The sequence below is a fragment of the Sceloporus undulatus genome, chromosome 2 (genome assembly GCF_019175285.1).
Source record: "Sceloporus undulatus isolate JIND9_A2432 ecotype Alabama chromosome 2, SceUnd_v1.1, whole genome shotgun sequence".
Lineage (NCBI taxonomy): Eukaryota > Metazoa > Chordata > Lepidosauria > Squamata > Phrynosomatidae > Sceloporus > Sceloporus undulatus.
Window position 1 is genome coordinate 78,687,452 of NC_056523.1, and position 13,408 is coordinate 78,700,859.

The 13,408-nt window shown below is 41.1% G+C and overlaps 2 protein-coding genes across 5 annotated transcripts in view; one reads left to right on the top strand and one right to left on the bottom strand.

Annotated features, from left to right (window-relative positions):
- Positions 1 to 1,860: 1,860 nt before the first annotated feature.
- On the top strand, positions 1,861 to 8,633 carry C2H3orf62 (chromosome 2 C3orf62 homolog). 4 transcript variants are annotated; one of them, XM_042449957.1, is made up of 4 exons: positions 1,861 to 2,024; positions 4,388 to 4,817; positions 6,632 to 6,723; positions 8,213 to 8,633. In XM_042449957.1, exons 1-4 carry the CDS (start codon positions 2,006 to 2,008, stop codon positions 8,455 to 8,457), a joined length of 786 nt encoding a protein of 261 aa, XP_042305891.1. In that variant the 5' UTR covers positions 1,861 to 2,005; the 3' UTR covers positions 8,458 to 8,633. The 4 variants fall into 4 exon arrangements, with proteins under 4 accessions (XP_042305891.1, XP_042305893.1, XP_042305892.1 ...); XM_042449959.1 differs by lacking the exon at positions 1,861 to 2,024 and adding an exon at positions 2,492 to 2,839; XM_042449958.1 differs by lacking the exon at positions 1,861 to 2,024 and adding an exon at positions 3,168 to 3,226.
- Positions 8,634 to 12,005: 3,372 nt separating this feature from the next.
- The window catches only part of EMC3 (ER membrane protein complex subunit 3), an 11,775-nt gene continuing 10,372 nt past the window's right edge, over positions 12,006 to 13,408 (bottom strand). Inside the window, exon 9 of the mRNA XM_042449960.1 lies at positions 12,006 to 12,230. Coding sequence (XP_042305894.1) covers positions 12,102 to 12,230 — 129 coding nt within the window. The 3' untranslated portion in view covers positions 12,006 to 12,101. The remainder of the gene's footprint in view (positions 12,231 to 13,408) is intronic.

Genomic DNA, 13,408 nt, shown 5'->3' on the forward strand with positions numbered 1-13,408 from the left:
TATGATTCATACATGTACTGTTGTTAAATCCTTTGCTTGAAACCAAAGACTTTGACACTGTTTCTGTGCTGAATCCTTTACTTGAAACCAAAGTACTGTATTGACACTGTGCCTATAATAGATGCAAAGGCAATTGCACTTGCGTTCATAACTTTATTGTTGTTTAATAAAGACAACTTGTTTCAACTTTACAATTGGTGTCATGACACTCCCTCTTCCACTGACCGAAGCTTGTCAGTCTATCCATTTGTGCGATTCGCAGAGACCACAAAGAAGGAGGACAGGTTGCATACCTGTAACAGTATTTCTTTGAGTGGTCATCTGCGAATTCATACAAATACTGCCCATCCTCCCCTCAGTGGCCTGCTCAGTTTGCCAACTTCTGCTGTTGCTTTTGCGTGGCGTTTTCAGAACTGAAGAAGAGCAGGACAAGCAGGGGCAATATATATGGTGGGTGGAGCTACAGCCAAAAAGTTGCAAACTAAGTTTTGCCTAGAGATTCTAGAAGTTTCCGAGCTTTTCTACATAGGCACACTTTTATCCATTTGTGTGAATTCTCAGATGACCACTCGAAGAAATACTGTTACGGGTAAGCAACCTGTGCATTTATGGTATGCTGCTTGGGAATCGTGGCCAATATAGGAAATATGGGCTATTGTAGAATATGAACTATTGTAGAAAAATGGTTATATTTTGAGGACTGTTTTGGTAACATAGGCCTGAAGTATTTTTTACAATCCATGCTTAGCAATTAATTTGTTGTGCCACTTTGACTGAAACTGCTCAACTCCCAACTCTCATAAAAATTATCAACTAGTATAGTACATTTTTTGAAACAAAACATACAAAAGACTAAAATGCTGCAAACTCTAGTAGTACTGTATTTATCACCATGGATGAAGAATATTAATCAGGACATTCTTTATGAGAAAAGGATTAGATGTTTACAATAACATAGATTTAAATGTGTGTTGGATGCCATTGTACTGGGTATTCTAGAGAAGGTAGATGGAAATCTTATCCATATATCATAAGACATCAAGAAGGGCTCTGAACCTTACAAAAGCCAAAAAGGTGGTGACCTGCTAACAATATTTAATGCTTTAGCTTGCAAGACATCTGTTATCTATGTTGCCTTCCTTGAATTAAGAAAAACGAAAGCTACAGAGATAAAGACAATTGTAATGCCACAAAAGGGCAATAGGCAAAAAGCTTGACAGCCTATTTGTAATTCCTCAAGATGAAATACTGTCTAATTTAAATGAATATATACAAAGGAAGTCTAAATCCTAATAAAAAGACTCGCAGTAGGAGGCATGACTCATTAGAAAGAAAATAATGCTAGGAAAGGTAAAGGTTAGTAGGCAGAGGGGAAGACCGCACGCCAGATGGTTAGACTCATTCAGGGAGCTCATGGGACTGAATTTGCAGGACCTGAGCAGAACAGTGAGATCCAGTGTAGCATAGCAGTATGACTTTTGGACTATGAATCTAGAGACCAGGATTGGATCCCCAACTCAGCCATGAAACCCACTGGTGACCACGTGCATGTCATATGTTCTCAGCCTTGGGAAGGCAGTGTCAAACATCCTCTGATGAAATCTGGCCATGAAAACCCCATGATACCCTCCCTTAGGGTTGCCATAAGTTGGAAATGACTTGAAGGCACACAACGCACACACACAAGCAAAGCAGTAGAGGACAAGAGGACGTCTCATCCACAGAGTCGTCACGAGTCAGGGTCAATTCAAGGCCAGTTAACAAAAACAACATGGGTAAAATGACTAAGGGCTGCCAAGAAAGAAATGCCTGTGACAAAAGCTTTGTGATTTGACAAGTATAGGGTGGGAAATATCAGACCTGACAACATTGTAGGAGGAGGGCAGTTTAAAAGCCACTGTATTCAAAGGAAGTTCTTCTTTGTGGTCCCTGTGAATCACACATATGGATTATCCCACGCCTGCACTGTATAACCCCATTTGTGTGATCTGTCTTGACTTTACAGATGATTACTACAGTTACAGGTAAGCAACTACAGTTACAGGTAAGCAACCTCTATGTAAAGAGATCTTGCAGCACCTTTGTGACTGACTGAAAGAAAGCCGTTGGCAGCATAAGCTTCCATAGATCATGTAGGTCTACTTCCTCAGGTGGATTTGGTGGAGACCAAACGCACCTGAGGAAGCAGACTGAAGCCTCAGAAAGCTCATGTTGCCAACTTCTTTCTTTCAGTCAGTCTCAAAGGTGCTATGATATCTCTCAACTTACTGATTTTACAGACTAGCACGGCTATGTGAAGTTGAAGGCTTTCATGGCCGGCATCCATAGTTTTTTTGTGGGTTTTTCAGCCCATCTGGCCATGTTCTAGAAGAGTTTATTCCCAGGAATAAACTCTTCTAGAACATGGCCACAAAGCCCCCCCCAAAAAAAAACACCCCACAAAAAATTATAACATGGCCATGTTTTTGAATTCTGACAATAAGGGAAACAACTGGACCTCCTGCTCCTTCTCCTTTGTGGTGTCTATGAAATCACACAAATCACAGACACAAGAGACCCCCATTTGTGTGATTCCACAGAGTGTTCAAAAATGAAGGTGACAGGTAAGGAGCCTGTCCTTTTGTGGAGCACTAGGCCCCTCTTTGAGCTGTTGGGTGAAAGGCACCGAGGGCTGAACCTGAGGAAGAGGTTCCAATGGAGGCAAAGGTTCCGTGGCAGTTGGAGCTTCCGTCGGGGAGAAGAGGGGCCCAGCTGATGACACCAGGGTTGAACAAGGGCCTTGGAGCACTCCCTTCTCTGCCCTCCATTTCTCTTGCATTCGAGACACCTTGGTAAACAGGTGAATTCACACTTGGTTTCTCCAGGTGGTTTTGTGCTTGGTCCCCAGAGGGCACTTCAAGTGGGTTAGTGTTCCTTCAAATTGACCAGTTGTCCACCTGTGTAGGCACAAGCAGCTTCTTTAAAATTTTAAAAGGGTGGATGTTGATACTCTTTTCAATACACAATGAGGCAACGTCATTTGTTTTCATGGCTTCATCTACAAACAGAGGAGACCAACTGAACGGAGCTTGTGAACCTGATCTTATTCAGCGTGAAGCAGTGGTTGGGCCTTGCTTGGGCAAAACAGCCCTCAGGCATCCTTCACTTAAAACAGATATGGGGAACCTATCAACCTTCAGATGCTTTGAGTTTCAGCTCCCAGAACCCCTAGTCAGCATGGTCAATGGTAAGAGACTGTGGAAGCTGTAATCTAAAATGGTGGTTACACTTTGGTCCTTCAGATATTTTGGATCTCATCTCCCAGAAGTCTCAGTCAACATGGCTGATGGTCAGGAATACTGGGAGCTGAAGTTCTAAACACCTAAACGTCAATGTTTGAGAAGTACTGGTCTAAAAAATTGGAGACCCAGAGGGGACATGAAGTTTTATGATGCAGACACCAATACTAAGATATACTGCAGATCGTAGAATCATAGAGTTGGAAGGTACCCTAAGTCAGCCCCCTGCCATACAGGAATACATAATCAAAGCACCTCCTGTGACAGATGGCCATCCAGTCTCTGTTTAAAAACCTCCAAGAAAGGAGACGCCACTCTCTGTGGAAATTTGTGTTCTACTGTCAAACACCTCTTACTGTTGGGAAGTTCTCCTGATGTTGAGGTGGAATCTCTTTTCCTGTAGCTTGCATCCATTGTTCCAGGTCCTAGTTTCTGGAGCAGTAGAAAACCAGTTTGCTCCATCTTCAATAAGACAGCTCTTCAAATATTTAAACATGGCTGTCATGTCACCTCTTAGCCATCTCTTCTTCAGCTGCTTCTCATAGGGCATGGTTTTCAGATGGGCCCTTTTTTTGTGCCATTTTTACAAAGACCTGTGCTGTTCTGTGAATCTTCCATGATCAGTGTCCGGTTTTAAATGCAAGATGGACACTATTTTTTTTTTTACATGTAATATTTCCTTTATTGGGATATGTCGAACACATTTCACTTTTATATTTAAATATGTAAAATAAATAATTTTCTCTAAAAAAAACACCCCAATCTTATGTATGATACTGATTCAGACTGTTAAAAACACTAAGGGTTTTACAGTGGGCCCTTTGTATCCACTGGGGTTTGGTAGGATACACACACACGGATCCCACCATCTATGGATGCTCAAGTCTCATTGTAAACAACGGCATAGTAAAATGGCATCCCTTACATAAAATGGCAAAATCGACGTTTGCTTGTTGGAATTTATATATTTTTTAAAAAATGTTTTCAAACCATGGATGGTTGAATCCATGGATAAGAAATTAATGGTTATGGAGGGCCAATTCCCAACTGGTTTATTTCATTCATTAACCAAACACTTGACTAGACAATGAGATACTTCTCCCTTTTAGGTGAGATGTCGGAAAAGCTAAGTCGGTGTCGTAAGGAGCTTGCTGCTGCAATTGGCCGAGCAATGGAAGATCTCTCCATTCCTCTTTCCGCTTCCCCAAATTCTGCTACTGACCAGAAGAACTCTGACTTGCTGACAGCACAGTCCCCTACGCTCTCCAATGAAGAATTATTTAGCCAGAAGGGACAAACTACCCCACCCACTGTGGATTGCCCCCAGCTCTCCTTACCAATGGTTTCTACACCTGAAAAAGAGAATCCCCTCCTCAGGCCAAACCTAATTCCAGTGACTATGGCCCCCAGCATGCCATATTCAAAACGGGAACCCCTGACAAGCAAGGAAAACATGAAGGGACATCCTCCAATTTTCATAGCCGACAGGCAGTTTTTTCTCAACTTAGAAGACACTGAGGGGAGAAAACGATATCTAAGGTATGCTTTTCCTGTCATGGCCTTATTTTTTCTTCTGTGATGAAAACCATTTTTTTATGGTTGTTGATTTGAATCCTGCTAGTCAAAAGGACTGATGCTAGATTTCTATATATTTTGGCATTTGAAGCATCCAAGTGGTAAAAAGGATGACTGAGGGTTGGCTTCCTATTGGTGGGACTCAAAATATGATAGGGAAAGGCTCCATAAGCAGAACATTAGCGAGACCTGGATTAATTCTCCCCTTCCTCCCACACACATACATTTTGCTCCTGCCTGTAAGCTACTGCCACCTACTACAATAACAGCTATCTTGTGGTTCTCTGAGATGGGCAGGACCAGCCCTCTGATGAAGGCAAAAATTAAGTATGTCATCTTTGAAACAGAGGCACCTGCACTATGGTAATGAGTTCAATTTAATTACAGTATGTGGGGGAGAATACAGGCAAAAACAACTCACTGGAATATTTCTCGTTTTCTTCAAAAGGATTGTTGGCCCAGGCCTTTACTGTATGAGTAGACCTTGTACCAAAATTTTAAAATGCATCACAAACCTACACCCACCTATAGTTTTTTTGGGCTATGTGATCATATTCTGGAAGAGAGTATTCCTGATTTTCGCCAGCATCTGTGGCTGGCATCTTCAGAGACCTACTGGGAATTAAGCTCCACTTCCCTTTAAGGTAGTATTATCTCAGGTGTGTGAAAGACGGTAGCATTAAGCCAGACCTCTGTGGGTAACATATGTCAGTGTAATCATTTAATGGACACTGTGTAAGAAGATATTCACTATCACCTTTTGCAATGCCCCCTTGCCTTGCTGAAACAGTAGATCGATATTACCAGGGCAATTCCTAATAGCAATCAGTGTCCAGAGAGGCACCCAGGGACACTCTAGCTATAGTTGAGAGGAAGGGAATAGTTGTCACTCTCCTCGCCCTCCAGCATCATGTTGTATAAGTTTCATTGGAAGTCCAGAAAAGCAACAGCTGTCCTTTTCTCAAATGCAAGAGCAGTTGGGCAGTGCCTGGGCACCTCTCTGCTCCCTCAGCCAGCAATTATCTGTTAGGTAGCAGCTTGACACTGTCAAGCTGTGTTGAGCAGCTTTGAAATGGGAGCCTAGTGTAGTAATAATGGCAAAGCTTTGTGCTCTACTGCATTACTATTACATCTCAGCTGGAATCTGCTAAATGTTATGTCACAAGTAATAGCAAAAATGTACTTGGCAGTTTTCTACTTTGGGTACAGAAATTAATTTGATCATCTGCTCTTGCATGTTGTCATAATTTTGCCATTCGTTTCTGAAACACCCTCTTTTTTTTAGCCGCAAACAAAAATATTTGTTAAATAATTGTAATCCATATCCTTTCCTATGGGATGGGAAGGGATTAATTATAACATATTACTCACACTGCATCTTTCCCCAAATATAGATCCCACTAAGACTAATATTTGACTAACATTGCTACAGACACAATCACTTGTTGAAATCATGCCAGTGTTAATTTTCACATTAAACCAACAATTTCCTAAACATCACCTTCCTGAACATTAGACTGTCCATGTCCTTCTGATTTAATAACTCTGTAGCTGGTAGTACAGTATATGTAGACACTTTGCCCAGTGTTAGACACATTTGGTCTTAACATACATAAGAAGCTATACCAGTCTTCTTAAAAAAGTAATCAGAAACCCAAACTGTATGTGGAGATCAACCACATTTAATAAACTATAGAACATGTATTTTGCAAAATATTTCTTGTAGTACGGAAAGCTGTCTTGTATTGTTCAATTAAAAGTGTGTTTGTGGTGTTTAGCAAAATTGATGAAACGTCCATGAAGTCGGAAACAAGTATAACTGACAGTGACAGCACTCCACAGAATCTGAAAGATCTTGCCGATATGAGTAGTAAGTAATGCCAGCCCTGATACATGGGTATGGCTCCTTTTTAAAAACTAAGCAATCATGATGCCTATAGAAACAGTTTGGGCCTATATACCAGTTTTATAGAACTTGGTGTGAGGCACCCTTACGTTTTCTTTGGGAGATATGTAGCTTGCACAGCTGTAATTTTTTAATATTGATTTTAACTAACAGCTGCTAGAATTAATGCATTACTCAGCAATGATTATGTTTGCTGCTGTGTACCTTTAAGTCATTTTTGACATTGTGATGAACCTATCATGAGGTTTTCTTGGCATGTTTCTTCAGAGGGGTTTGCCATTGCCATCCTATGAGGCTGAGAGAGTATGATTTGCCCAAGACCACCCAGTGGGTTTACACGGCTGAGCCAGGATTTGAACTCTGGTATCCAGAGTCCTAGCCCAACACTCAAACCACAGGTATATAATAGCAAATAGTTTCCACAGTCTGTCAGCCTACAAAGGGAGACCCATGCACTTTCTGAGAAAGGCTGTTACAAGCCAAGGGAAGGACAACACATAGCCCTCCAGATGTTGGATTGCAGCTTGGAATGGAAGCTGCAGTCCATCATCTGAAGTGCCACATGTTCCTGTCCCTGCTGCAAGCCACTGTGACCAGTTTATCCATAATCTAGAATCACCCCATCCAGTTACAGCTGGTATGTACACTTCCTCAAAATTTGGATTGGAATTAATCTGAATGTCTGAAGGTTTGTTCACTCTAATAGCTCTCAACAAACCTACAGACATTCAGAATAATTTCAATCCACATTTGTGAGGAAGTATTAACTTTTAGAAGAGACCTGAGAGTGGTGGTTTTTCTCTCCCTACAATTAAAAAGTACTGTACTTGCTCTGACTTAATGTATTAGTCAAATGTTTGCAGGCTTGCTGGAAGTAATTAACTGAAAATAATTTTGACTGCATGTTCTGATATAAGCAACTGGGCTTGATTTTATTGGAAAAATGGTAACTGGCATTCTGTTAGGGATTATAAGCACATACAGTTTTTCTTTACATGTGTGGATGGACTCTTTAGATGCTGCAGAGGTTGGTATTCCCTTCTTCCCTCTGCAATATCCCAAATGCCCCTTGACTTACTGAAAGCATTTGAAGTCCCGCTCCCCACTGCCAGTTTGTGTTTTGTAGCAACCAGGTAGGATCAACATCCCAATAGCCTGATGTGAATGAAGACACCGAGATCCACTGGAGTCCTTCAGAGACCTCAGTATTATTGTAATCACTTCACCTCTTGCTACTGGGGCATAGCCAGACACATCTGCAACCATGCCAGCTTTTCAAGCATGGCCATGCAAAGACAGCTTCAGAGAGGAGGGGTGGTATACGGGTCAGCCTAGTGTATATCCACATGCAGGCGTGTGATGAATCATACAGGATTTCAGCATTTGTACTAACTTAATAAAATCGTGAAAATGATCTGGATGACTAATGTACTATATTCTTTTTACCTTGAAGATAACCCAGATATGTGGCCAGCAAAGCTTCAAAGGAAGCTTGATTTTGAAAATGAACTGCAGGAAGTGTCTAGACTGTCAAGTGAACTATTTTCTCTAGATGCATCCTCAGTCCTCGATATGGATGTGAGTAGTTTCAGAAAGGTCCTGGAGTACAGCACAGAGGATGAAGCAATTATTGAAACACTGCTAGACATGGAAGAAGAATATAGACTGAACAGCTCCACCTTGCACCAGCTGCACTAGAGGCCAGTGTGAGGTGTGAACTATTTTAAGCTTTGAAAGTTGCACTTCTAAACCATGGAATATTTGGCAAATGATCCAGCCTATTGTAAGATGGACTAATAAAAAGTAATTTCCAATACTATGTGAAACTGTAGTATTTTATTTGTTAAGTCAATTAATATTGAACTTTGACTAGATGCTTGCATCTCCACAATCCCCGGTATGACAGTTGAAAGAAAGACTGTGGTAAAGGTTTTTCTGTATAGAGAAGCTAGACATGCATGTGCTTGCACTTCAGAAAAAAAATATTAATGTGTTTGGTGAATCCATTTTTGTTCTAGTTAAGCAATTTAAAATGCCTACAAGATGTAAAATTAACCAGAACACCCAGTTTTACTAGTTGCCCTATGAAAAGAAATGTTCTGAAAATCATTACCTAACATACACTTGATGATGACAAGGGGATGAGGGTCCTCGATGGAAGGAAACTGCCCATTTTAAATAGATAAAACAAGGCAACAAGATCAGTGTTTCAGAGATGCAGACAAGGATTTTTGTTCTAGCTTTCCAAGGAGATTGGACAGACAGTATTATAAAAAGTAGAGAGCTTTCTTCAGTTAGCCACCGCTTTCACTTAAACATCTATTTGCCAATACAATCAGTGCATGTTCAAAAACTGTAATTCAGTGAAAGCTGATATAAGCCCTATTTACATCTGTGGTAGGTTTCAGCTTAATTTCATGTGGCATGTGGAAGGCTGTGAATTCTGCCCACATGTGGCTCTGACCAACACTGTGTATAGCCATGACTGACTATTCCTTTAGGCCAGCAATGTCCAAACTCTGGCCCTCCAGGTTTTTGGACTTCAGCTCCCAGAATCCCAAGCCATTAGCCAAGGTAGCTGAGGCTTCTGGGAGCTGAAGTCCAAAACACCTGGAGGGCCAGAGTTTGGACATTGCTGCTTTAGGCCAATGATCTATATTATTTATATTTATAAAGCACGTTTAGAAAACAGTCTGCAGAGACAGTATGGGTCAGTGAAAATATGTATTTAAAACTGAAGTTAATAAAACTGTACAGTGAATCTTCAAAATGATGGAAATAGCTTTCTTCCACCTACTCCTTAAAAATCATAATCAGATGGAAAACATGTAACTATCCCACATGTTTCCTTATACAGAGAGGATATAGGCTGGTGCTGGCAACTATCAAGGTTTATCAAGCCACATTTTGGAGGGGATTATATTGTTCCAATATGGCCTTCAGGAGGCAATTTCACTATGTTTCTGGTCCCCCTGGGTATTTTAGGGCCAGAAGAGATCCTTTTAGAACAAGATGTGAACAGAAGTCAGCTTTTTGTTCACTTCCAAACAGAAGGCCACCCAGTGGATCACATCCTGTTATAAAATAGTCCCTTCTGCACTTAAAATGGAGGAGGGACAGGAACATGGTAAAATTTCCCACTTGCCCCCTAAAGATCTCAACTGAAGAATTTCTGAGGTGCAGCAGATTAGGGTGCTGGGAAATGACACCTGCAGCATTCTTCCAGTTACAGGATGCCTCAGGAACAAGCTGCTATATTAAAAAAGACCCTTCAGGGTCCTGCAATTGCTTCTCCCAATGTGTCCTGAAATCGGGACAGTGATGCAGGTGCCAGTTCCCTGTGCCACGATCTACAGGACCTAAGAAACTACAGGGGCAATACCTTGCTGGGACACTACTTTGTTAAAAAGGTAGTTTTCTGTGTTCATATTTAGTCACTAACAGTCATAAAAGTGAATTCCCAAAAAGTTACAAGATCATAAATCTGGCTTACAACCTTGTAACTACTTGACAGGATGCCAGCTAACATTTTTCATATACTGTAGATCAAGAGATGGAAGTAAGTTGACACCACAAAACTGCAGCAAGGCGATCTAGGCAACAGAGTGCTTACTTAGGCCTCAATGACTTGGCTATGTAGAGCTGTTGGAGAAAGACCATGCACATGCATCTTCCAGGGCAGCGATGGGAAGTCTCTGGCCCAAAGGCAGAGTCCAGCTGGATAGGACTTTCCACAGGGGCCTACTGAGGCCTCCTCACTGAAGATTTAGTTCCTAGTCCTACTGTTGGAAGCTGCTGTCCAAACATGTTTGGAACAGTTTGGAGCAGTCTCTGGGTATAGATTAAGAGGTGCCTTCTGGCCAGCCCATGGCAAGGCTGTTTTCTCAAGAGCCTTCCTCCTAGCAGTGTGAGAAGAAAGTATTTAATCTGGACCATTGGACAGCATGTGTTCTCCCCGCACCAACAGGTTTCCAGTGGGGCAATGTGGCCTTTAAGCAAAAAAAAAAAAAAGTTTGCCATTCTTGCCCTGCAGGTATTTGCTGTTATTACTAGCGCTGGGCCACAGATGAGTTTCAGTGCCATTAATACTTGTTTCTTGAAGACACAAATGCAATGAACTTAACTGCTCCCATTGACAAGCACATACATGATCAAGTATAGGACAAGGCCAACCATTACTCTGTATAGTTAGTATAGCAGTTCTTTTTATTCTGACTAACTTTTGAATGTAACAAAAGAAAGGGTACAATTTCAATAGCCTTTTGTCTATTGTGTGAATTTAGTGTATGACAACTGATGAACAGCTACTCTCTGCTTTAGGCTACTAAATAAATAAGAACTTTCTATTCAGTCAGCCTAGTTATGTCTGGCATTATGTATGTCAGGAATGTGCATTGACTTTTAATTATAAACACAAGCCCCTCAAAAGCAATGGAACATAATTCATAAAGTATCGTAGGCCATACATAGAGATTTTAGATGCTTGTCCCTTAAGGAAACAATAAAGTTAAGGCCTCAAGGCTGTTTTCCAAAGACAAAGAAGTTATTTAATAATAAAGGTATTTTGCCCTGGTCCTACTTCATATTTTAGATACCAACATTCCAACCAAACTTTAAATGAAAGAAATCAAGTCACAAATGGTTCAAGGGGCTAATGTCAGCTAGTGTTGAAGTGGAGAAAATGCATTTTTTAATATATAAAAACCAGTTTTCAGTTACTAGCCAAATATATCAGACCTTGAACCTAGGATCCCGCCATGTGGAAACAAAATAGCTAGAGATTAAGAGGTGCCTTCTGGTCAGGCCAGGACAAGTCTGTTTTCTCAAACTCTGCCTCCTAGAGGATAGAGAGGAAAGTACTTCATCATCTGGACTACTGGATGTCAACAGTGGGGAGAACAACCCTGTGGAAAATCCTGTCATTGACATGAGTTTTAATGACAGATACTTCATATGGCAAGGCTTGGACCCATCAAAGATAGAGGCTTCAAGGATAAATCATATACCAATATTTTCAGAAATATTAAGAGACTCTGACTGGAACTTTAGATTCTAGACATAAATTTAAATTTGTCAAGTACCCACAGTCACATTTCAATTTGTCCTAAACTTACAAATGTATCTGCTAATATATTTGGTTACTACCACCATGCTTAGTAGTTTACCGTATATCCTCTCATCTAGCAGTCGCTCCAATGTGACAGATGAGAACTGGGAAGTAAGACTTTCACCAGCAGCTACATAGCTCACAGACATTCTGATCATGTTTATTCTGGTCATCAGTAAGAATACACTGTAAATATTAAAACATAACCAATTTAATGCCACCCATGCAGAGACACTCAAAACATCGACGTCTGCAACTCTTCCTTAAACATGCCTTCGAAGCGGAGATCCTTAGCCATGAGTTCCTCTTCAACATCCTCTAAAGCCCACTGATGGTCAGTCAGTTCCAGAGCCTCCCATTCTGTCTGTAATCAAAAAAGCACTGGCATGGCTAAAAATGTACCAACGATCTGCTTTCTCAAGTACAGTGCTGTCTTCAAAGGTCATGTTCAATAGTACACTTAATTCTAAATCCAAGATATCTTAATTCACAGTAAGGCGTCTCAGAATTTAGAAAGTTGCACTATAACACTGCCATGTCTAACCTTAGTCTGAGCATAGAAAAGCAAATATAACTTAATATTTGCTGAAAACTATTGTTTTTTGTGGAAGCACCAAAGTTCTGGAAAACACTGTGGGTAGGCATGTCTAGGGAAGAGGAAAGGTTCTTCACGGTCAGTAGCTGCCTGAACTATCAAACAGGGTATTCCTGGCTAACATGGCCATGAATACATACACTCACCTTCTCTTTCACTGCAGAACTTTTCAAGAAAGCTTACTTCAGATGTGAGAAACAGGTTACAGTGCTTGGGGGGAAATTCTCCAAACACTTATGTATTTGGATCTCAGTTAACATAGGCAGTCATTTTCCAGAAATAGAAGAAATGAAATGGCTGGTTCTAGCAAAAACACAAATTCTTTATTGCTCTTAAGGGCTTTACTTCCTCAGGGATGCTCTCTTTGGGGCTGCATGACAGTGGTAGGCAGAGTCATTTTTTCTCCGTAAAAATCCCTTTCCACTTTCCCTATCCCCTTTTAACAGACTGTTAGAGGAAGGACAGATGATTCTGACCAGAGGTCTCAACTGCTTGCCTGCAGAGGACTGCAGGAAATTAGGCAAACAGAACACCTGCCATTTCAACTTTCCACTTCTGGAAAATCCTTATTTAAGCTATTTGTCTGACAAGGAACCCCAGTCCACTGCTTATAATTATGGACCATATTCCAAGGAACACACAAAGATCTAGTTCTCATTACGATTAGGGTAGGGAACATCATTCAGTCCAAGGGGAAAGTTCACTTTTAGATAATTTCTCACATGTTCTATGCCAGTACTGGATGTGGCCAAAATAAAAGGGCAGAACCAAAAATATCAGTACTGTATATATTTTACCTTGAAGCTCTTACTGATAGTAACTAACGGCCCATACAGACTGGCATGAAAAGCTGGTTTCCAGCCAGGGTGGGGTGTGGTGTACACATGATGCACACCCCCATGATGCATGGGAGCTGGCTTCATGCCACCCAGCTGCCTGTCTGGCAG

Excerpts from the sequence above, each read along its gene's own strand:
- C2H3orf62 (XM_042449956.1), top strand. The coding sequence starts at position 4,366 with ATGAGATACTTCTCCCTTTTAGGTGAGATGTCGGAAAAGCTAAGTCGG. Across the intron at positions 4,818-6,631 it reads GGGAGAAAACGATATCTAAG|CAAAATTGATGAAACGTCCA; the intron begins GTATGCTTTTCC and ends TGTGGTGTTTAG. Across the intron at positions 6,724-8,212 it reads AGATCTTGCCGATATGAGTA|ATAACCCAGATATGTGGCCA; the intron begins GTAAGTAATGCC and ends TTTACCTTGAAG.